This window comes from Mastigoproctus giganteus, chromosome 2 (genome assembly GCF_048544385.1).
Source record: "Mastigoproctus giganteus isolate SK-2022 chromosome 2, ASM4854438v1, whole genome shotgun sequence".
NCBI lineage: Eukaryota > Metazoa > Arthropoda > Arachnida > Uropygi > Thelyphonidae > Mastigoproctus > Mastigoproctus giganteus.
The window spans coordinates 72,968,116-72,994,412 of NC_143576.1; the positions used below are offsets into that span (position 1 = coordinate 72,968,116).

General features: G+C 36.9%; 1 protein-coding gene across 1 annotated transcript in view; it reads right to left on the reverse strand.

Moving 5' to 3' along the window:
• The window catches only part of LOC150089339 (modifier of protein aggregation 4), a 92,457-nt gene extending 66,380 nt beyond the window's left edge, over nt 1-26,077 (reverse strand). The window contains exon 1 of the mRNA XM_090368513.1: nt 25,968-26,077. Coding sequence (XP_090224639.1) covers nt 25,968-25,974 — 7 coding nt within the window. The 5' untranslated portion in view covers nt 25,975-26,077. The remainder of the gene's footprint in view (nt 1-25,967) is intronic.
• Nucleotides 26,078-26,297: the final 220 nt, after the last annotated feature.

Here is a 26,297-nt window from a genome sequence, read left to right on the forward strand (position 1 = left end):
TGTAGGCAGAAAATGAAACTGAAGAATTGGAAACAAGCCAATTACGATATGCAACATTCTTCTCTTGAGCAGCTTTAGCACATTTATTGGAAAACCAAGGTTTAGATAAAGGACGAGATTTTAAAGTGGAGTGTGGAATAAATGAGTCCATTCCTACAAGAATAATTTCACTGACATGATCTGAGCAAACATTGACAATGTAAGTTTTGAAACAGTAATCCGACCGAGGAAACGAAAAGAAATCTCGCAGGCCATCATCCCATTTTGCATTCTTGTAATGCCAAATAACACGATGTCGGGAATAGCCATGAGATAAAGGCTCCATTGGAGAAGACAATCACCAAGTTGTCATCTGAGGTGCCTAAAAGACCACTCACTTTGACCATGTACTTAGAAGGGGTGTTTGTGAGAAAAAGATCAAGTGTGTTGGCTGTATGGTTAGGATTGTCTGGTATTCTTGTAGGTAAATGAACAATCTGTGCAAAGTCATTAGTAATTGCAAAAGCCTCAGCATCTCGACCAGCTGGATCAGTGTGACTAGAAAACGGAAGCCAGCTGGAATTGTGAACATTAAAATCACCAAGGAAAATTACCTCGCTGTTAGGAAAGTTGGACTGGAGAAAGTCAAGTTGCAAAGAGAGGAAGTCAAAGATCTCCCAGTGATTAGTGCAGTTGGGAGAATGGTAGAGACAGCAGGTGACTTTGAAAGAATGAGGTAGAGAGATGTTAAGCCCGAGAAGATCGAAAAGAAGAGATTCCAAATTACCAAGTCTCTGACAGGGAATATCAGAACGTACATATGCACAACCCTTCTTTGAGGCAAAAGGAATCATACAGCGAATAGTTTGGGCAACTGAGATGAGCAGTAGTTGAATCAACCGATGGAAATGGACATCGTTGAGATTAGAATTGAGACCGTGTATATTTGTGAAATGAACTAGGAAATGCTAATATATATGTGTGTGAATATATATGGTTAAGACAATAAGCAAAGTGCTTATCATCTTCACTAGTCTCCCTGTCACCTGCATGTAATGACTGGCTAGCAGTTTTCAGTTCAGGAAAAAAAAAAAATATATATATATATATATTTTTTTTTGTTATTAAATTATATTAATTATAATTATATAATCTAATATTACATGTAATCTAATATTAAATCTAATAATTAAATGTAATTTAATATTAAATCTTATAATTAATTGTAATCTAATATTAAATCTAATAATTAAACGTATCTAATATATACATATAAACATATACACTGTGCTGCGGCCGACCAGGCTAACGGGGTGGGTAAAGTGTCTGCCTGGCAACACAAAGGTTGCAGGTTGCATTTTCTACTCTGATTCACAAAGGTGAATCAGAGTAGAAAATGCAAAAACCTTGGGAGGTGCAATATGGCCACAGAAGCCGATGTGCCAACAATCAAGAACACCTTTCTAGTATCAGTTAAGCCTAGAAACCGTAGCAAGGTATGGGGAAAAGGAGTGATCTAACGGACTTAGAACATGGCATGGTAGTAGGTGCAAGATGTGCTGGACAAAGCTTCTCTGAAACGGCAGTTCTCTTGAACGTTTCAAGAGTGTATCGAGAATGGTGCAACGAAAGATAACATCCTCTCAACGGCACTCTTGTGAAAGAAAATTGCTTGTTGATGATATAAATTAGAGGAGAATGGCTAGAATTGTGCAAGCAAACAGACAGGCCACAATGTCGCACATCATGTCAGAATACAACCTTGGTACGCAGAACAAAATATCGCAACGGACCACTAGTCGCACTTTGTCATGAATGGGCTACAACAGCAGATGTGGTTCTCTGCTGCTGCTACGACCACATTGCGTATCTTTGTTATCAATGAAGAACAAGAGAGCATGCCTCCTCTGGGCACAGCAACACCAGCACTAGACCAATAAGGATTGGAAAACAGTTGATTGGTCTGATGAGTCGAAGTTCCTGGTGCATCATGTTGATGGAAGGCTCAGAATTTGGCAAAAACTACATAAATCCATGGACCCGTCATGTCTGATAACTGCTGTGCAAGGTGGTGGGAGCAGTGTTATGGTGTGGGGGAATGTTTTCTTGGCACACGTTGGGTCCATTGAAACCCATAGATTCACGTCTGAATGCCATATGGTACCTAAATATCATTGCTGACCAAGTGCATCCACTGATGTTGACAGTTTAACCTCAGTCAGATGGTTACTTCCAGCAGGATAATGCGCCGGTGCACAACGCCCGAATCACTATGGAATGGTTCCAGGAATATGAAAATGACTTTTCTTTGTTGCAGTGGCCTGCTCAGTCCGTAGATCTCAATCCTATTGAACATCTTTGGAATGAGACAGAAAGGGCTGTTCACTGCAGACCGTTCGTTATACCTCAAGGAAATGCGTGATATACTTGAATGTCTGCATGGTACTCCATTCCTGCACGTTTTCAGTATCTTGTTCAATCCATGACTAGATGAATTCAGGCTAACGGAGGCTCAACACGCTACTAGGTAGGTATACCTAATAAAGTGGCAGCACTGTGTATATGTGTGTGTGTGTGTGTGTGTGTGTGTGTGTGTGTGTGTGTGTGTGTATATATATATAAACACACACACACACACGTATACACTTAAATTAATTATAATTATTACCAATTTAAAAATTATTTAAATATTCAACATTCTGGTATTTGTAATTAGCCATTCCTTTATTTTCTTATTGTTATTCTATATATCATCATTATTGTAAACCTATTTTTGTCCATTAAATACCATCCTTTAACCCCTTGTAGTCATAACAGGATCCCTTGCTAAAGGGTCGGGAATTACGCTCCCGGTATATCCCAAGTACCATTATATTTATCCCAGGGGCTCACATCTAGTGAGTACAGGCTTGGCATACCCAGGGTCCCGAGCTGGATATCATCATTCTTCTCTTTCTTGGCGAGTCCTTTCTACTTCTCTCTCTCTCTCTCAGGGTAATTCGGGATTTTTCTTTTTTTTTTGGCTGGTGCAGCATAAGCCTCAAGCTTCCTTGCACCATATGGCTAATAATGATAATAATAATAATATAAAGCTATTTTCTTTTCTTTTCACTATCTAACCCTAATTTTTCATACCTCAAGATCTATTAGAGCAATTCGAGGGAAATTGAGGTACTATTACTATACTTATCTTTACTTCCTTTCTCCTTAAGTCAGCGCTAGCTTTCTTTTGCATAAATATAAATTAAATAATATCACCACAACTGAAATGAAAATTATGGTTGGCCCTTTATTTTCTGTATTATATTCTGAATAATATTCTGTATATTCCTTCCAAAGCTATCTGTCGGGCTAGCTGTTATCTTGCCATGCTGTTAAATTTAAAGTTTGGTATAAATCATCTTTATGTTTATTAATTGTACCTAGTTAAACAGGCATATAGCAATCAGATAGTGTTACTGCATAAGGCTTACATTGAAATGTAAGCCTTATGCAGTAACAACATTATGATACTTTTGATTTGTTATTGTAATATTTGATTTACTATGACTAGGCTAATTATAGTTACTATTAGGCACCTTGTAGGTTATGGTTACACGCACATCTTAGGCTATATTGTTTAAAAATAGAAAACATAGTTCTTATATTTTTGCAGGCATATGTAATGTTTAATCAAAGCTGATGGCATTGATTTGTCCTGACAAATTTACCTTTTAGTTGTTTATATTACTTAGATATTAGAGATTTTATTTCTTTTGTATTAATATATATATATATAAACATATGTGAAATAAATGATAAAAATGTAGAAAAATATAGAATTAGAGATAGAGAGAATTATAGAATTGGTGAAATCAGATCAGATTAATGCTATCAAAATACTGATTATACATTACATCAGTCTGTAAAACATATATTACAGTATTTATTGAACTGACTACAGTTCAATAAATACTGTAAAATATATATATATATAATTATACATATATTTGAATAACATTTGAAATAGTTGGAAACGAATCTTTCATAATAAAAATAAAATAAAAAGGTAAAGCAAACATTAGAGGCAGCAAAAAGCATATTCCTCTACATCAGTGGTGTCCAACCTACGGGCTGCAGGCCAGATCTGGCCCACGAATAATTTTTATAAGGCCCATGTGGAAAGGGAACTAAAACAGCATCGATCCCCACTGTGTGTACAGGCATGCAAGCATCCAGCTCGACTGTATGAAACGTACTTGTGGTTCAGTACAGTTATATACGCTAAATACAGTTATGTATTTTGATATAGCTTGTTCACTGCATTGAATTAATTATTAATTTGTATTGAATTTTAAAAAAATCATTCTTAAAAATGTTCCAAAAGGGGAAAATCGATTTTAAGTGTCATGTTTCTTCATTGATTACCACAAAAAGCAGTGTGTTTGGTGTATCAGGAGACTGTGTGAGTTTTTAAAGAAAATAACACTGATTCCAATCATAAATCTTATGATCAACATAAAGGAGTGCTGCAAAAAGAAGTGTTCAAAGTTACAAAACGAATTTAGAAAACAACAAAACATACTGAAAAATTTATCAGTCAAGAAATTTATCTGCTGTATGTGCCAGTTATCAAGTTGCACATTTGATCGCTTTTGAAAGTAAACCATTCAATGATGGTGAATTTGTTAAGAGTTGTGGAAGAAATTTGTCCGTAGAAACGAACAATGATACAAAGCATTAGTTTGTCTCGACAAACAATTATGCGAAGAGTAGAAATTATTTTAAAGAAATAATTTGTTCAAACAACTTTTGGAAAACATAGAACAAATGAAATATTTTAGTGTGCCACTGGATGACAATACTGATGTAAATGACACAGCCCAACTCCTCATTTTCATACGTGGAATTAATGATAATTTTATACCAGTTGAAGATTTAGCTGATCTAAAAGAGTATGCACGGAACAATTACAGGTGAAAATCTTTACCAATCTATCGAAAAGTTAGGATTAAATATTAAAAACCTGGTAGGAGTCAACAACTGCCAGTGCAAAAAATATGATTGGTAAAAACTTTGGGCTTATGGGTAGAATAATCAAGATGACAGATATCAGAGCTGAAACTCAGATTGGAATTCACTACATTGTGCATCAAGAAGCTCTTTATGGGAAAGTATTGGATCTCCAACACGTTATGAATGTGGTTATTTCAACTGTAAATTTTACAAGATCACATGGCCTCAATATGGCTGTAGAAACATCACCGAATGTTTCAACACAGAAAAAGGGAAACCAATAAAACAACTATCAAATATGGAGTGGCTGCTTGATCTTGCAATTCATACATACATTTCTAGTCATTTAAAATGCTCTTAATTTAAAACTACAAGGGAAAGGAAAATTGGTCTGATTTGTTTGGTGATTTCAACTGTTTGGTGACATCAAATCATTTCAAAATAAGTTGTTATTATTTAAATTCCAGTTGAGCAAGACAATTTAAATTTAGTTCACTTTGAATGTTGTACTGAGCTAAGGGAGAAACATATTTCCAAAGAATCGTTGCCTTTCAATTACTTTTTGAAAAGTCTGAAAGTTGATTTTCTGATATAAAACTCCATGAAAAAACTTAAGCTTTTGTTTGAGAACCCATTTACTTCTATAGCTGAAAACTAGAATCCATGTATGTATGTATGTATGTATGTATGTGTATGTGTGTGTGTTTTAAAGGAAGCAACAGTGTAATGTTAATAATAAAAATAATAATAATGGTTTATGGACCTGGGACACTGCTATATGCAGAAAATATCGAACGACCATAATTGCTACATAAGCTAGTAGTTGGGAAAAGCAATGTGCTTACATTATGGTACTAGTAACACTAAGTATGGAGAACAAAGGGCGAACGGAACCGAAATCGCTATCATGATGAACAAAGAAGAGTACAAAGTTAAAGGAGAAATAATAAGAATTAACAAGAATAACTTAGTGCCGTTCGTCCTGTGACCTCAGCACCTTTTTCGAGGGCCAGCCGCCGAAATCAAAGGAGGAAATGGCAATAAGTGGGTAAAACCTGTTTCTGACATGAAATACATGATGCACGTAGAATACGTGAAAAGTAAGTAAGGTTAGTTAAAATTAAGTATAGTTAAGATTAGGTAAAAAAAATTTTTTTTATTTTTATTTCAAATCATGTGGCGTGCGTATGGTCGCACGTCACATTATTGTGTCAGCCATGAAATATATGCACGGCACATGATTAAAATTTAAAAAAAAATTTTTTTTAACTAACCTTACCTACTTTCCACGTATGGCGTGTATTTCGTGTCAGAAACAGAGGCTTTACCCTCTTATTGCCGTTTCCTTCTTTGATTTCAGTGGCTGGCCCTCGAAAAAGGCGCTGAGGTCACAGGACGAATGGCACTAAGTTATTCTTATTACTTCTCCTTTAACTTAGTACTCTTCTAGGTTCATCTTGATGGCGATTTCGGTTCCATTCGCCCTTTGTTCTCCATACTTAGCGTTACTAGTACCGTAATGTTAGCACATTGCCTTTCACAACTACTAGCTTTTATATATATATATGGTTTTTCATAATGTAAAGCAGATAAAAAATAACAGAACATAGAATATATGCAATTTACACAATGTCAACCCAGCCTAAATTTCATTAAACTCAACCAACAGAAATCATCAATTATTATTTCTTTGTCCACCCATCCACACGTAATAACTCGATTCAGTGGTTGGAATTTGGTGGAATTTTTATAACTGCCTCTTTTAGAATGATGGGCCTTCCAATTTAAAATTGGAAGACATTACATCAATATTTTCCCTACATACTGCATGGGCAATATGTAAACATATACCATATATTTAAAAAAAGCACTGAAACAAAATGATTTGTGCATAAAAGTTGTTACTTTCTGCTCTTTTTTTTTTTTTTTTTTTAAATGATGTATTATTACAATTTCCTAATGCACCTGAAATATAACATACAATAACAACATAAGCATACATTAACATGTTTTTAATTCATTTCTTTAATTAATGCTTTAGTTACAAGGCAGTTAGTAACTAAAGCATTAGTAACTATATCAATATTTGACTGAACATACTCAAGGTATTTAATTCTTCAAGATACTTCTACATCTGTTTATACAATTTTTGGCCTTTTCAAATACAAGTTCATATGATAATGCAATTTCAAACATATTATCTTACTGTGATATGATTTCAAACATAAAGTGATAATACAATTGCAAAAGGATATGACAAATACCAAGAGGAAAGAAGGAAGAGAGAGAGTCAAAGCTCATAGTGCTAGTGCCAGATTTCTGAGAAAACATTAAAACTGGCAACAGTTCTGTATCATTTGCTCTTGCAGTAGATATGACAGATCAAAAGGTACCAATAAGGAAAAACTGTAGGAAATGATAAAAGATATGTCAGTATACAGGTGACCCCCGCTTAACGCTGATAATTCATTCCGGAAAAACAGAGCGCTAAGTGAATCCCGCGCTAAGCGAGCTCCACATTCCCATAAGGTAACGTATGTATTTGTAAGTTGCGGTCGGTGCCGTAGGATATATTTCCTAATCAATAATAAACGGTAGTGAAAAGATACACAAATGTCGGTCAAAATATTTAATATTCAAATATTTGCACATATAAAATATTCTGCATTACATACGTGTATAATTATGTGGTAACTATTTACGTATCAAAATTAAACTTAAAATTCCAATTAAAATCATGAATTTAATTGATCTAAACTGATTTTAATTGATTTAATTTAATTGATGAATTTAATCATGAAAAATGTGTTGATTATGGGTTGAACTTTGGCTCTCTCCTAAATAAACTAAAAGGGGGTATTAATTTTAAATCTCCCACAGCGTTACTATCCAACAATAAAGCCACCCGATCCTTCGCCACTTTGAAACCTGGCATGTTTTTTAATTCTTTCAATATGAAACTTCTTTTAGGCATTCGTTTCCACAAAAGTCTTGCTTCATCTATGTTATAAACTTGTTGAGAAGTATAACACACAATACCCCTCTTCAATAATTTTAACAAGTTCTTTTTTGAAAGTTTCGGCTCCTTGATCTGCACTTGCGGCTTCTCCCTAGATTTTAAATCTATTCAACCAGCTCTTACCAGTTTTAAATGGTTCCACTTTTTTTTTTTTTTTTTTAGTTGAGTTTTCTTCAGATCATCATATTGGCTAATCTCTCTCTTTTTTTTTTTTTTTTTTTTATAATATTTAACTTAACCAAATTTTGCATTGGATATTATCTTCAATAAAATTAGTTAACGTCTTTCCGTTTCAATCCTAATAGCCGGCCTAGCCCTAGTAGCTTGCAGTGGAACAGCTATCTTTCCCGCTGCTAAAATTAATTCTTTATTTTTTTATAATTGTTCTTACAGTTAAACTTGCAAGTCCTAAATTATGGCACACATCCACTTGTCGTTGACAGGAATCGATTCGCTTCAAAACGTCTAATTTAATTTTCAAATTCAGTCTTTCTTACATTTATAGTCTTCGTACTGTGCCCAGGCTTTGCTTTTTCATTCTTATCGGCCATTATTAACTCTTTGAAAATGTAACTGTGTTGGTTGTATTAATTAAGATACAATGTTCAAGTAAACTGTCCATTACGCACAATGTCTAATACTGTACTGAGTGATGACTAGACTTTGGATAAATGCATATAACGCAAATATTACAAGCAATATACTTGATCATTTTTTAAAAGGTTGAACTCAGAACTATGTAACAAGTGATTGTACTGCAATTAAATTAGCGTGCGAGAAAATTTCATTGAGCGTGGGAAAATTTCTCAAGTCGGCATGGGAAATGTTTTAATGCTGTTTTGCTATTCATTTTCAAGCTATCAACTCCATCAAATGAAACGATTTTGTTAAATATGCCAAAAATGCAATCTGATCTGTGACAGCGTTATAGTCAGATACGGGCTATAATATAAGAACAGCATTATAGCAAATCAGCGTAAAGCGAACCGCATTATAACAGGGGCCTGCTGTATAGGGTAATGGTTGTTGTTTTTGGTTTAGGGATTTATTGGCGCATTGGCAACTATGGCCATAGTGTGCCATAGAGTAATGGTAAGATCACATTTCAAATATAGGCAACCCCCCCCCCAACATAACAGTACTTCTACAACAGTTTTGTGAAAAGAATTGAACAGTTTTTACTGATCAATTCTTTTCACAACACGGTACCCAGTTTCATTCTAACAAGGTTAGAGAATTGCGACAAACATTGCATAATATGGTATTTTTGAGCTTTAGTGCAGGGGAAACCCAGCTATTATGCTGGATGTAATTTTTCAACATTTCAATTCTTTTTTGTGAATCCCTGCTGTTGACTTGCCAGCCATTGTACAAAAAAAAAAAAAAATTATTGGGAAATCTCCACATTTTATTTTGTTGGGAAATCCCCATGTTAGGTTCTGTGCTATTGAATTTGTGCTTGTTTGAGATCATAAAAAATTGTGGACATTTCCCAATAGATGATGAAACAAGTCATGAACTGCATGAAGCGTGCAGTTCATGTTTTTATAAGGTCATTTTGGTTTTTATTTGATCTTTTATAAATTTTTCCAGGTATGTATTACTAAACTTTGTTCTTAAGAATGGTACTGAAATAATTTTTGTTGTGAATTAAATTCCAGCCCTAAATTATGCCTAAGGAAAGTAAAAAAGCACTGCTCAGAAGAAATTCTATTTCTCTAGTATCAAAGCTACAAATTTTGGATCGTCTTAAAAAAGGGGAAAGGTATCATGTGTTGCAAAAAGTTTAAATTTAAATGAAGCAACTATCCGGACCATAAAGAAAAACGAACAGAAAATTAGAAATACTGTTGCTGCAAGAGCTTTCATTTCCGCAAATATGACAGCTTGTTCCCAAGTGCCAATAATTGAGAAAATGGAAAAAGCACTCAGTACAGTATTTGGATTGACGATAGCAGTAAAAAATGATCCCATTAGATGGAAACATAATTAAACAAAAAATACTAAAAATTTATAACTATTTAAAAGAAAATTGAGAATCTTCTGTTAATCTGGAGTTTGCTGCCAGTAAAGGTTGATATGAGCGATTTAAAAACCGCTTCTCATTACATAACATAAGAATTCAAGGGGAAAATGCATTGGCTGATAATGAAGCTGCAGAGAAATTTCAAAAAATTATTGAAGAGCACAAAGACACATACCACATCAAGTTTTCAATGCCGATGGGACAGGTCTTTCGTGGGAAAACAATGCCCAACAGAATGTTTATTTCAAAAAAAAAGAGAAAACTGCACAAGCTTTTAAAGCTTCAAAAGATCATGTAACGTTACTTATGGGCAGTAACGCATCAGGAGATTAGATGATAAAACCTATGCTAGTTTACAGATCCTGTAATCTGCAATGAAATATGTAAATAAGGAAGTGTTACAGTTATATTGGAAAGCAAATAAAAAAGGTTGGGTAACTGCCGATTTATTTAAAGAATGGTTTCTAAATTGTTTTGTGCCAGCTGTGGCAAACTATTTAAAGCGAAAAAAAATCTAGATTTAAAAGTTTTATGACTATTGGATAACACGCCAAGCCATCCAAAAGAGTTAAATCATCGAAACACTGAAGTAATGTTCCTACCACCTAATGCAACTTCTTTAATTCAGCTATTAGATCAAGGCATTATATCTACCTTTAAAACTCATTACATCAGAAAATCATTACAAGTGATTTTGAAAAAATTTGATTCCGAATCCATTGAAGTGATCGAGGAACGGAAACATTTTTCAATTGTGGAATGTATTGAACACATAGCCTTATCGCTCAAAGAAGTAAAACAGTCAACATTAAATGTGTGTTGGAAAAATGTATGGCCAGAGTCAGTTCATTCAAGAAATATGGTCGAACCAGTTGAAAACAGAATCAGCAATAGTAGAACTTGCCAAGTTGGTAGGAATGGAAGGATTTGATGATATGACTACTGAAGACATTCTAGAATTGCTGGTATAAAAGAGGCTGGTGAAGCAGATTTGGTGGAAATGGCATGGGAGGTACACTAAATCAATTCAGAGGATGATAACACAGGTGAAAATTCTAAAGTTCTAAATTTTACACTAAAAAGCACACAGGAAAGCATAACTTAGCTGAGCAATTAGAATCTTATTTTTTGAATGCAGATCCTTCGAATGAAAGGAGCAGAAAGTTCAAAAAGGGAGATTCAAACATGTTTAGCTCCATATTATGAAATTTACAAATATCTATCAAGCAAAAGCAAACAAACCCAGATTACTGATTTTTTAGAGAGATCATAAGATGCATGAAATCTAGACTGCAGAAGAAAGTTCAGAGGGTGAAGATATTGTGCATCAGAGAAAACGTTCTCGTTTGATTGTGCTTAACAGCGATGAAGAGGAAGAAAATTAAATGAATGTACATTATCTGACATATATGCATCACAGTTTGTAAAACGTTTGTTCTGTTATTGCTATTTTTAATAAAAATTAAGTTTCCGATAGTTATAAAAAACTGGTGTATTTTTGTTAGCTTTGGAATGTAACCCCCCCCCCCCTTTTTGTACTGGTTCTTAGTGCAGTATAACATGGTTTCACACTACACAAGATTTCATAGGAACCTAACTACCATGTTATATGAGGGTCACCTGTACTTTATCCAAGTGTGAAAACTTGGCACAAGAAAAAGGAAAAAAAAAAAAAAAAAAAAAAAGCTTCTTTAAAAATTGTCTAATGACAGACAATGCATTAGTGAGATTGGCAAGAGGGTCCCTAACATGATGAAAAACTTCAAATATGCAGGCTACAGAGCTTGGCCAGATAACTTATAGATCTGACTGAGAGGGAATGGCAAAATTAATGATGGTAAAATTTTCACAAATATTAATGGTAGGTTTCATTAATGCATATGAACGAACCAGGACTACAAACAAATGAGAAAATATAGACTAGATTACAGGAAGTTGTTTTAACCAAATAGTTGAAATTACTGGAATAAGTTACCTCCATGGATAGTTGTGGATGACAGATTAGAGAAATTCAAAGATCAGCAGCTGTATGAAGAGTGAAACACTGAAGTAAGTTGGTTTGTTTGTTTTTTTTATTCAAAAGTCTAGGCTTAACAGCACCATATGGCTAGAACTATCTGGAAATTCACCTCCCCCAGGTCAGAGAAATTTCTATGATAGAGATACAAAAAAGAAAAAAAGAAGTATAATTAAAAAACATCTGTCACTGGGTGGATTTACTGTTAATTTTTAGTGTCATCATATTTTCATATACTGTAATGGTAAAAAAATTGCCATCAAGTGGAAAAAAAGTGGAATTGCCTAGTGCCATCAAATGGAAAAGCTATATTTGAATTAATTTACATTTTTGTAAATTTATTTTATATGGTATTTTTATTAAATGACATTTTTTAAAAATTAAGTAAAAAAAAAAATTATCTTTATCTTTATTTATTCACCCCCCACCCCCAACACCTTTCTTCATTTGTTGCTCTAGTTGTTTCTGGTTTAACTTTCCATTCACCACTTACCTATGAATGAAAAATATGCCATATGACTAGCATTAAAAGTATATTCTTCATTTATATTCAAATTATGTTTTACATGTAGCAGATTACTAACATTTGCTTATTAAAGCAAATGTTAGTAATCTGCTTTTCTTTATTATTTCTTTATTAGTAATAGCTTTTCTTTATTCTTTTTTTCCATTTTTTTCTTCCTTTATTATCTCTCTAGTTAGTTTATTTTTTATGTATATAAAATTTTTTCACCTATTTATTACTAAAATCACAAATACAAAAATTTGTAGATTAGCATTAACATTAGTAGAGGCATATGCTGCTGATGAAAGAAAGCAAGCTTATACAGAATCAGTCATAAAAAAAAAAAAAAAACATTCCCATTTCATTCGTCCATTCGCTCCAAAACTTTATTCACTTCTTCCTTGAATTTATTTAAGGTATAAACTTCCACAACAGATTTTTTTCCAGAAATTAACTACCTGCTGACTAAATGCATTTTAACCACATATCTGTTCGACAACTGTCTTTCCTCAATTTCAGTTTATACCCCCTCAGGTTTGTAATCTGAGCAAGAGGAAGAATCCCATCAGCATTGAGCCTGCTCACTCCATTCAAGACCTTATACACAATCAGATCACCTCGCAGGTGCCTAGTCTCCAGACGCTGCAATCTGCAGAAAATAAGCCTTTCTTCGTAAGAGCACTCCTTTGTTCTCCCCAACAGTCTTGTTGCCCTTCTCTGTACTTTTTTTCTAGCAACTCAACATCCTTCCTAAAACGAGACCTCAACTTGTTGCTGTACTCAAGGTGTGGCCTAACCATTGCCTTATACAAGGAAATAATCACCTCCTTAGCTAGCAAAATTCCTGTATATCAACTGACAAGACCCCATGCTCTGACAGCCTGCCTGCACTGTTCAGGAAACGTCATATTTGACTGCACAATTACCCCCAGTTCTCTTTCATTCTCCACCCTCAGTGTAACACCACACAGTTGGCACATTTCTCTGGGGGTTATTGTTAACCATATCCAGTACTTTGCATTTGTCAAGGTTAAACTTCTGTTGCCACTTCTCAGCTCATCTGCCCAAATTCTCAAGGTCCTGTTGCAGCAGCATATTGTCATTACTGTTATTAACAACCCTGCCAAACTTTGTATCATCTGCAAACTTTGACATTAAGCTTGATATACCTTCATCAATATCATTGATAAATATACAAAACAATAATGGGACCAACGTTGAAGCCTGGGGGACTCTACTAATAGGCGCCTCCGTAGCTCCTGCCAGGTCGGCAGGAGCAACAGTGCGTAGCACACGGTTCTTGATTAGACCGGGGGTTCGAGCCCGTGACCACCAAATACGGAGGATGCATGCAGCATGCAGAAAGGTCAGGGAATGACCTTTCTGCATATCCCCGGGGCAATATGGCCTTAGTTGCTAATGATCCTAAAAAAAAAAAAAAAAAAACCTCCACTAATAACATTTGTCCATGAAGAGCAATGTCCATTTATTACTAATCTCTTGTCTTCTCCCACTTAACCATCTTGCCCTTAATGCCATACTGCTCCAATTTGTACAGTAGCCTTACATGTGCAACAGTATCAAAAGCTTTCCTGAAATCCAAGTATATGATATCAAAATTATTTTTTGCATCCAGTTCCTTTGTGACCACGTCATAGTATCCAATTAAATTGGTCAGACAAGACTTCCCCTTCACAAAACCATGTTGTGTCTGAATTATTACTGTAGTCTTGTCTAGATGATTTGCAGTGCTTCTTTTAACTAGTGACTCCATTATTTTTCCTAGAACAGAAGTCAAACTAACAGGTCTGTAATTACTCGTGTCACCCTTTGATCCCCTCTGTGAATTGGAGATAGATTTGCACATCTCCAGTCTGTGGGGACTTCCCAAGTCCAAGGATGCTCTCATAATTTTGGCTAAGGGTTTGCTTACTTCCTTAGCCACCTCCTTTAATATAACTAGATAGATCCCATCCACCCATAGTGCCTTTCTTATGTTAAACTTCAACAATTTTTCCTCCACTTTGCTCTCGGTTATCACAATCATTGAACTCCCTGTTAGAGTTTGATAAACATCTAGCCGTCTCCTCCTTGAATAACTCCTCAGTTGCAAATGTAGATGCAAATTTTAGTTTTACAGCTATCTGAGAATGATCATTTACAGCCAAACCATTAGCTATCAAGACGAACAATCTGATTCACCACCTTCCTTTTAGAGTTTATATTAGAGTTTATTATACAGATTAATAACATCTAATTAAATAAAATCGACCAATATATATATATATATATACACATACATGTATATGTACGGACAACAAAGAGTGGTAATCAATGGACACTGCTGCTCATGGACAAATGTTATTAGTAGAGTTCCCCAGGGTTCCGTGTTCAGCCCATTGTTGTTTTGCATATTTATCAATGATAGTGATGAAGGTATATCAGGTTTGATGTCCAAGTTTGCAGATGTACAAAGGTTGGAAGGGTTTTTAACGACAGTAATGACAGTATGCTACTCCAACTGGATCTAGATAAGTTGGGCAACTGGAGTTTAACATTGACAAATGCAAAGTACTACATATGGATAGCAATAACCAAAGAAAAACGTACCAACTAGGTGAACATATGGATAGCAATAACCAAAGAAAAACGTACCAACTAGGTGAACATATGGATAGCAATAACCAAAGAAAAACATACCAACTCAGGGAAGTGGAAAGTGAAAAAGACCTGGGGGTAACTGTGCAGCCAAATATGAAGTTCGCAGAACTGTGGAGACGGTTTGCCAGGGCAGGTCATGAAGTCTTGTCAATGATATATAGGAATTTTGCTAGCAGAGACAGGGAGGTGATAATCCCTTTATACAAGGCAGTGGTCAGGCCACACCTAGAGTAGTGTACAGGTCTGGAGACCTCATTTTAGGAAGGATGTAGAGTTGCTAGAACGACTACAAAGAAGGGCAACAAGATTGGTGAGGGGAACAAAGGAGTGCTCTTACCAAGAAAGGCTTAAGTTCTGCAAATTGCAGCACCTGGAGATAGGCACCGGCAAGGTGATCTGATTGAGGTGTATAAGGCCTTGAATGGGTTGAGAAAGCTGAATGGTGATGGGATTCTTCATCTTGCTCGGACTAAGACCCTGAAGGGGCAGCTTAAAACTGAGTAAAGATAGTTGTAGAATAGATGTGTGGAAATTTGCCTTTAGCCAGCGGGTAGTTGGTTGATGGAACAGACTTCCAGCCCTTGTTGTGGAAGTTGATAGTCTAAATAAATTTAAGGCTCAGCTGGACAGGTATTTCAAACTAATGGAGGGGTGAAGTGGAAGGGGTTTTTTTTTTTTTTTTGCTGATGCTGCAAAAGCTTGCTTTCTTGCATCGTATGCCTCTACTAAAATGTATTTGGACTCATGGTCCTCCATAATTTTTTTCAAAACTCTTTCTTTCCAATGGGTATAGTCTTATTTGATTACAACTCCACTTTCATCAGAAATAACTTTTTCAAGTAAGCTATGACACTTTTTAAATTTGTCCAGCCAACCATTTGTCCAGGCTTGGAATGTTTTGTCCCCCAGAAAAGATGCATACTCCATAGCCTTTTCTTTTATTAATAGCCCTGATATCGACATGATTTTGTCTTGAATTAACTTCATCCACTTAAAAACTGCTTCATTTACATCTTCCCAAAGACATAATTTCGCACACTTCCGACTAGGTCCAGTTTCCTCAAACAGTTTAAGAATAAAAACAGGATTTTTAAGAACGGTTGGCACACTACTGGCAGGAACATCAAATTTTAAAGTGATTTCTTCTTTTTTTTTTTTAATTGTGTGAACTACACTATTAAGCACTTCCACTTTTTCACATTACACTTAAAGATTTCCTCTTAGACACTACGGTTACTTGCTGAAATTAAGAGTCCACTTGTAGCTAGCTACCATGTAAACAGACAGGTGAAATTTAGTGAAAGTGTGGATGACAACAACTCAGCGTTCTTATGGGCCTGAATGAGAGCTTGAAGGACACGGTGAATGCCCTCGAAGGAACTAAATTGAGGGGCCCATCAAGCTCTCGGCTGCCCACATCAACGCCAGAGCTTGCACTTGGTCATCGTGAAACACAGCAGCAACCCCCGAGGCAGAATGCGCTGGTCCCAAAGGAACTAGTAGTTGTTGGTGATTCTATTGTCAAGGAAACGGGGAACATGCTTTGTAAAAAGGATAGATGGAACAGGACCAGGGTATGTCTGCCAGGGGCAAAGGTTGATGACGTTGTAGAAGAGATATCATCTTTTAAGGGCACAAAAGGTGATATAGTTGTACACGTTGGCACTAATGATATCAAGAGTAGAAGACCGGCAGAATTGCTTAACAAGTACAGGTCACTGTTGAAAAAAAGCCGTGAAATAGGGTTGAATTTGAAAGTGTCTGCAATTCTGCCCAGACACGATAGGAGGGAGTATATGATGAGAGCCTTGTCGATCAATTCGGCCCTGGAAAGATTGTGCAAGGATCAAGGGGTAGAATTTTTTTCAGCCTGGACTGTACTTGTTAACAGGAGAGATTGCTTCTACAGGGATGGGATACACTTAAATAGAAAGGGTGCAAGAATATTTGCTGATGCTATCGAGGCAGTGTTAGGTGGGTCGGAAAATGCTAGCTTGGGGGGGGAGACAAAGACCAGTAGATTGACAGTAGCCACTGGCAGAAGTGAAAGAGATTCTTGCACTGCTTCTATTAGAATGAGCAGAAGCCTGAAAAACAAGATGCATGATATTTCAGAGACTGCTGGGAGCCATTGCGGTACAAGTAAACACATGAGTTGTGTTAGGGTAGCTAAGAATAGAAACAGGTGCAGGTATACTTGCGTGTACACCAATGCTAGGAGTTTAGTAAATAAATTTGATGAATTTGAGGTATTGCTCAAAACATCAAAGGCAGATATTGTTGGGATATCAGAGACGTGGTGTCACACAGATATAACGGATGCAGAACTGGAATTTGGGGAGTACAACGTCTACAGAAAGGATAGACAGGATAGGAAGGGGGGAAGGGTTATGCTATTAGTTAAGAAACACATAAAAACCAAGGAAGTGAAGCCAGTCGACATCGCTGGACAATGCAGTGTCGAGTCAGTTTGGTGTGACATAAGCATTGGGAGATCAAAATTGAGAGTAGGAGTGTGCTATAGTCCTAATGACTCTGATGAGTATAATAAGAAACTGTACAGGGAAATAGAGTGGGCCAGTAAATCAGAGAGTCTTATAAATGGGAGATTTTAATTTCCCAGATATTGACTGGAATTTGGGGGCTGGTCACTCACACACTAGCAAGGCTTTTGGGGATTTACCGGATGATTGTTTTCTACATCAGCATGTTCAGGAGGCAACTAGAGGGAGTAATACTCTTGATTTGATTATCAGTAGCGATTCTTCATGCATTAAGAATCTGCAGATAAAGGAACCACTAGGTGGCAGTGATCACAGTGTGCTGAAGTGGGATTTACTCAAAGAGGTAACTACCATTAGGGGTAAAGGGAAGGGTTATTGCTTCTGTAAAGGCGACTACGATGGACTGAGACAGTATTTAAATTCTATACAGTGGGACCAACTGATGATGTTACCAACAGCAAATTCAAAATGGGAAGCATTCAAAGAATTAATCTTAGAAGCTACTAGGCTTTACATACCAACTAAGAAATATTGTTCAAGGTTTAGGCCAAAATGGATGTCAGATGAACTAATGAGGCATATGGCAGAGAAGAAAAATGCATGGAATACTTACAAATTAACACATGACACAGAAGCCTATGATAGATACAAGTTGATATGCAACCAAGTTACAAAGGAGGTAAGGCAGGCGAAGGCAGATTACGGCGAATTTCTTTGCATCCCAGGCGAAGGCAAGGGATGCAAAGAAAAACAGCAAAGAGTTCTTTACTTACGTAAACTCCAGAAGGAAGGGGATGAATCAAATTGGTCCACTTGATATTGATGGGTCAACTGTTGATGATCCTGCTCAGGTAGCTAACAAACTAAATGAATATTTTGCATCGACATTCACACATGAGGAGTTATTCAGCGAGGGGAATGCCAGAGGTGTATTCAACTCTAACAGTAAGCTACAGAATCTTGAAATAACTGGGAGTAAAGTGGAGGAGAAACTGTTGAAGATAAACACAAGAAAGGCACCCGGGGTGGATGGGATCTGTCCAGTTATATTAAAGGAGGCAGCAAAGGAAGTAAGCAAACCCTTAGCCATAATTATGAGAGCTTCCTTGGACTCAGGGGAGGTACCCATAGACTGGAGATGTGCAAATGTGACCCCAATTCACAAAGGAGGATCAAAGGCTGACACAAGTAATTATAGACCTGTGAGCTTAACTTCTGTTCCAGAAAAGTTAATGGAGGCACTGGTTAAAGAAGCACTGCAGGATCATTTAGACAAGACTTCAGTTATAGCTCGGACACAGCATGATTTTGTTAAGGGGAAGTCTTGCCTGACCAATTTGATTGGATATTATGATGCAGTCACAAAAGAACTGGATGCATGGAATAGCTTTGATATTATATACTTGGATCTTAGAAAGGTTTTTGATACTGTTGCACATGGAAGACTGCTACACAAATTGGAGCAGTGTGACATTGGAGGCAAATTGCTGCTATGGATAAAGGGGTGGTTGAGGGGGAGAAGACAGAGAGTGGTAATCAATGGACACTGCTCATCGTGGACTAATGTTATTAGTGGAGTCCCGCAGGGCTCAGTGTTGGGTCCATTATTGTTTTCTGCATTTATAAATGATATTGATGATGGTATATCAAGCTTAATGTCCAAGTTTGCAGACAATACAAAGGTTGGCAGGGTTGTCAAGGACACTACTGACACTATGCTGCTGCAACAGGATCTGGAAAGGTTGAGCAGATGGGCTGAGAGGTGGCAAATGAAGTTTAACATTGACAAATGTAAAGTACTACACATGGGAAACAGCAACCCCAGAGCAACGTATCAACTCTGTGGTACTACACTGACAGTGGTAGAGAATGAAAGGGACTTGGGGGTGGTTGTGCAGGCAGATATGAAGTTCTCTGGACAGTGCAGACGGGCTGCAAGAGTAGCTCATGGAGTATTGTCAATGATATACAGGAATTTTTCCAGCAGTGATAATCAGGTGATTATTCCCTTGTATAAGGCAATGGTCAGGCCACACCTGGAGTACTGTATACAGGTCTGGAGGCCTCATTTGAAGAAGGATGTAGAGCTGCTGGAACGAGTATAGAGAAGGGCAACAAGATTAGTGAATGGAACAAAGGGGTGCTCTTACGAAGAAAGGCTTAAGTTTTGCAAATTACAGTGTCTGGAGACTAGGCACCAGCAAGGTGATCTGATAGAGGTGTATAAAGCCTTGAATGGTTTGAGCATGCTCAATGCTGATGGGATTCTTCCTCTAGCTCAGAATAATCACCTGAGAGGGCATAAATTGAAATTGAGGAAAGACAGATGTAGGATAGACGTGCGGAAATTTGCCTTTAGCCAGCGGGTGGTTGGTTGGTGGAACAGACTTCCATCCCTTGTAGTGGAGGTCGATAGCCTAAATAAGTTTAAGGCTCAGCTGGACAGGTATTTTGAACGAACAGAGGGGTGAAGTGGAAGTGAGTTGTTTTTTTTTTTTTTTGGCTGATGCTGCATAAGCTTGCTTTCTTGCATCAAATGCCTCTACTAATGCTAATGCTACTATAAAAAAAATGTAAAGTGCAACCATTATCAACCCACTGCAGGATGGAAGCCTCCTCAACAATTCATGCTGAGGGAAATGGACCATAATCTGCCACGGTGGTGCAGTGCGGATTGGCAGATCGACCGTATTCAGTTGTCAGGGGCTTGAACCCCGGTCTACTCAAAGAGCGTGTGCTACTGCACTCCCGCTCCTGCCCACTCGGCTACGGAGGCCGTGAAGTGATCACTATAACCAAGGAGCTGGATGCGAAAAATAATTTTGATATCATAAACAGTAAGCACCGGTGATCACTATAACCGGTGCTTACTGTTTATGATATCAAAATTATTTTTTGGATCCAGCTCCTTGTTACTGCATCACAGTATCCAATCAGATCAGTCAGATAAGACCACCCGAAATAAATGCACACTCTGGCTGATCAAATAGCATCTGCAGTATAATTGCATTCCTGTCCTGATGATCCTGCATTACTTCTCTTACCAGCAAAGGTGACTCCATTATTTTCCGAGGAACAGACATTAGCTAACAGGGCTACAATTACTCATGTCACCTTTTGATCCCCCTTTGTGAAGTGGAGATACATTAGCACATCTCCAGTCTGTAGGGACCTCCTCTGAATTCAAAGATGCTCTTATAATTATGGCTAAGGGTTTGCTTACCTCCTTTGCTCCCTCCTTTAAATATAATTGGATAGATCCCATCCACCCCAGATACCTTTCTTATGTTTAATTTCAACAATTTCTTCTCCGCTTTCCTCCAGTTATTACAAAATAATTTAGTTCCCTGTTCGAGTTTGATAAACTTGTGGCATCCACTTGCCCAGAAAATTCCTCATGTTTGAAAGTAGATGCAAAATACTTAGTTTGTCTGCAATCTGAGCAGGATCAACAGCTGAACAATTGATATGAAGTGGGCCCATGTGATTCGTACCCTTCCTTCTGGTATTTAAATAGTAAAGAAGTCTTTGCTATTTTTCTTTGTATCCCATGCCAAAGACTTCTCATGATATGCCTTTGCATGCCTAATCTCCTTTGAAACTTGATTTCAGATTAGATTATAAATACCATAGGCTTCTGTACCACATGACAAGTTATATGTATTGCATGCATTTTTCTTCTTTGCCATTAGTCCCCTTATTTTATCTGACATCCATTTAAGTCTAAGCCTTGAACAGTATTTTTATTTGGTATGAAAAATTAAGTATATGCTACAATTACTTCTCAGTGAATGCTTCCCATTTAGAACTTGATGTTTGTAACATCAGCTGGTCCCACTGCATAGAATTTAAAAAATTGTGAGACACCACTGTAGTCACCCTTACAAAAGCCCTTCCTTCTACCTTTGACAGTAGTTATGTCTTAAGTAAATCCCACTTCAATATATTGTGATCACTGCCACCCAGTGGGTCTTTTACTGCAGACTCTTAATGTGTGAAGAACCACTGCTGCTAATCAGATAAAGAGTACTGCCTACTCTTTTTGTTTCTCTGACATGCTCCTGCAGAAAACAGTAATCCACCAAATCCACAAAAGTCTTGCTAGTGTGTATGATGAACCCACAATTTCCAGTCCATATCTGAAAAGTTAAAATCCACCATTATAAGACATTCTGATTTACTGGTCCACTAGACAAAATAGGCACCTCCGTAGCCAGGAGCAGCAGTGCATAGAACATGCTTCTTGATTAGACCAGGGTTTGAGCCCGTGACCACCAAATACGGAGGAAGCCGAAAGGTCAGGGAATGACTACCGCATATCCCCGGAGCAATATGGAATTAGTTGCTAATGCTCCAAAAAATCAAATAACAACAACAACTAAACAAATTCTTGGAAGGCATGGTGTTTTTTTGTTTGGCTGATGCTATATAATCTTCCTTTTTTTTGCATCATTTTCCACTAGTAAAAAAAAAGTAAAGTGCAGCCATTATCAACGCACTGCAGGATGGAAGCCTCCTCAACAATTCATGCTGAGGGAAATGGACCATAAGCTACCACGCTGGTCCAGTGCGGGTTGACAGATTGACCGTATTCAGCAGTCAGGGACTTCAACCCTGGTACTGCACTCCAGCTCCTGACAACTCAGCAGTTTCCACTACTACTACTACTACTCTATTTCTCTGTATAGTTGTTTGTTATACTCCTCACAGTCATCAGGCCTACAGCACACTCCTTTAATTGTTGTTTTCCCATTGCTTATATCACACCAATACACACCCAGGCATGGCACACCCAGGGTCCTGAGCTGGATAACATCATTCTTTTCATTCTTGGTGATTCCCTTTTGTCTCTGTCTCTCTCTCTCTCTCTCTCTTACTCTCTCAGAGTAATAGGGAGATTTTTTTTTGCCGGTGCAACATAAGCCTCAGGCTTCCTTGCACCATGTGGCTAATAATAATAATAATTTAAATTCTATACGGTGGGACCAACTGATGATGTTATCAACAGCAAATTCAAAATGGAAGGCATTCAAAGTATTTATCTTGGAAGATACTAGGCTTTACATAACAACTACAAAATATTGTTCAGGGTTTAGGCCTAAATGGATGTCAGATGAACTAATGAGACATGAGTCAAAGAAGAAAAATGCATGGGATACATATAAATTAATGGGTGACATGGAAGCCTATGATAGATATAAGCTGGTCTGTAACCAAGTCACAAAGGAGATTAGGCAGGCAAAGGCAGATTATTAAAAATCTTTGGCAATGGATGCAAAGAAAAACAGCAAAGATTTCTTTACCTATGTAAACTCTAGAAGGAAAGGGATGAATCAGATTGGTCCACTGGATATTCATGGTTCAACTGTTGATGATCCTGCTCAGGTGACTAACAAACTAAATGAGTAGTCTGCATCTACATTCACCCATGACGAGTTATTCAGGGAGGGGGGGATGCCAGAGATGAATTAAACTCTGGCAGTGAGCTAGATGATTTTGTAATAACTGAGAGGAAAGCGGAGGAGAAATTGTTGAAGATAAACATAAAAAAGGCACTCGGGGTGGATGGGATCTGTCCAGTTATATCAAAGGAGGCAGCAAAGGAAGTAAGCAAACCCTTAGCCATATTTATGAGAACTTCCTTGGACTCAGAGTAGTGCCCATGGACTGGAGATGCGCAAATGTGACCCCAATTCAGAAAGGAGGATCAAAGGGCGACACAAGTAATTATAGACCTGTTAGTTTAATTTCTGTTTCAGTGAAATTAATGGAGGCACTGGTTAAATAAGCACTGCAGGATCATCTAGACAAGACTGCAGTTATAGCTCAGACATAGCATGGTTTTGTTAATGGGTAGTCTTGTCTGACAAATTTGATTGGATACTATGATGTGGTCACAGAGGAACTGGATGCAAGAAATAACTTTGATATCATATTTTGGATCTTAGAAAGGCTTTTGATACTGTTGAACATGGAAGACTGCTGCACAAATTGGAACAGTGTGGCATAGGAGGCAATTTGCTGCTATGGATAAAGGAATGGTTGAGTGGGAGAAGACAGAGTGGTAATCAATGGACACTGCTCTTAGTGGTCTAATGTTATTAATGGAGTCCATCAGGGTTCAGTGTTGGTTCCATTGTTGTTTTCTGTATTTATAAATGATATTGATGATGGCTTAATGGCCAAGTCTGCAGATGATAGAAAGTTGGCATGGTTGTTAAGGGCACTAAAGACAGTACACTGCTGCAACAGGATCAAGAAAATTTGAGTGGGCTGAGAGGTGGCAAATGAAGTTTAACATAATGTAAAGTACTACTTATGGGAGGCAGTAACCACAGAGTATCAACTAATGTAATGTCAGTAAACTGACATTACTTGTCAATAAACAAGTAATGTCAGTGTAGTACCAGAGAGTATCAACTCTGTGGTACTAAACTGACAGTGGTAGAGAATGAAAAGGACCTTGGGGTAATTGTACAGGCAGATATAAAGTTTTCTGAGCAGTGCAGATGGTCTGCAAGAGCTCATGGTGTCTTGTCAATGATATACAAGTATTTTTCTGGCAGGAATAAGGAGGTGATTATCCCCTTGTATAAGTCAATGGTCAGGCCACACCTTTACTGTATACAGGTCTGGAGGCCTCATTTTAAAAAGGATGTAGAGCTGTTGGAACTAGTACAGAGAAGGGGAACAAGATTAGTGAATGGAACGAAGGGTTGCTCTTACGAAGAAAGGCTTAAGTTTTGCAGATTAGTGTCTGGAGACTAGGCACCTGCGAGGTGACCTGACTGAGGTGTATAAAGCCTTGAATGGTTTGAGCATGCTCAGTGCTGATGGGATTCCTCCTCAGAATAATCACCTGAGAGTGCATAAATTCAAACTGAGGAAAGACAGTTGTAGGATAGATGTGTGGGTTTGCCTTTAGCCAGAGGGTAGTTGATTGGCGGAACAGACTTTCATCCTTTGTTGTGGAAGTTGATTGCTAAATAAAGTTAAGGCTGAACTGGACAGGTATTTGGAACGAACAGAGGGGTGAAATGGGAGCATTTTTTTTTTTTTTTGGCTGATGCTGCATAAGCTTGCTTTCTTGCATCATATGCCTCTGCTAATATCCTGATAATATTCAAATTTGTTTTGTGTATATAACCTGGCAGCATTCACGAATGTGTGTGTTTATATATATATATTTATATACACACATCATGATCAGGATTCAACCTAATTATCAGCTACATAAGGTTGTGCTGCTCCATAATTCGTTCTCTATCATATAACACACAAACTGTTGAAGAGATCCTCAACAAGAAACCAAAAATTATCCATGGAGTTTAAATCAACAAAATGTTCTTAAATTTTCAAGAACCAAAATACTGGTTTTGGAGTAGAACAACTGACTGGAGGAGGGGATGATAGGGTGCAATGTGTCATTCCCACCCCAGATATTAATTTCATTTTTTTTACTGTCACTTCCAATTAGTATAGTTGTCTAAGTTTTGTTACTATCACCTTAGTAATAAATCTTTATTACTAAGCAGGTAGTAATAAAACTTGGTAACTTTAAGAAATCAAAAAAAAAATTAGACCCAGTTTTAAAAGTTAAAACAGCAGTCTTTTCTGTGTGTGCAATAATAAATAATTTATTACGGCATGTACTGTATAGTGTTTTATTTTACAAAACAAAAACTTGGTGCGTCCCCTATCCCTCAAAAAAAAAAGGGGATTCTGGTCATACAACAAATACATAGGTCATACATATTTCTTTTTAAATAAAAAAAAACAACTCCATTAATAAATTTGCCTTTTAATGTACACTGAATTTTATTTATTAATGAGATCTGAGTTAATTTAAACTAACCATGACAAATAAGTTTCCTCGTGCAGCTACATGCATAATTTCACCTTCACTGATATAACGGTATCTAGGGTATGGAAAATGAATCTAAGAATAAATCAAAAATGAAATCAGTTTGTTGGAAGTGCGTGTGTGTATATTTATTTACTCAAGTATTTACTTATTACAGTGTTAGATTAAATACAATATGCTTTGTTTATATATAATATCTAATCGCAAAATTATGTTTTGGCAGTACGTAACAAGCAGGGAACCTGTTATCAACACACGGAGAAAACACGAATGGCAACGCACAGACACCATGATGGTTTCCAAACTAGTGATTAGGCTTCAGAATACCTAACCTTCTGTCAAATTGCATTCAAATAACAAATTAAAGAAAGACCACGAAAATTTATGGAAAACTTACGTGTCATCTTGGAACTCTCTGATACGAAACGAATATCGAAGAGAACCAACGATAGACAGTGGGCCAACGACCGAAACACTAAATAAACTACAGCGAATATTAACAAAAAAAAAAAAAAAAAAAAAAACCCGGATTTGACAAAGGATGGCGTAACCGATGCATTCAAGCTTAGTGCTATATTGAACAACAATTTTATTTAATTATCAAACATTCCTATATATTTTATGCCACACGACAAAATATATACATTCTTTTAAAATATTCTAATGCACTTAATGAAATAAGCATTTTAAAAACAATCTAATGCACTTTCTTTGCAAAAGAAACACC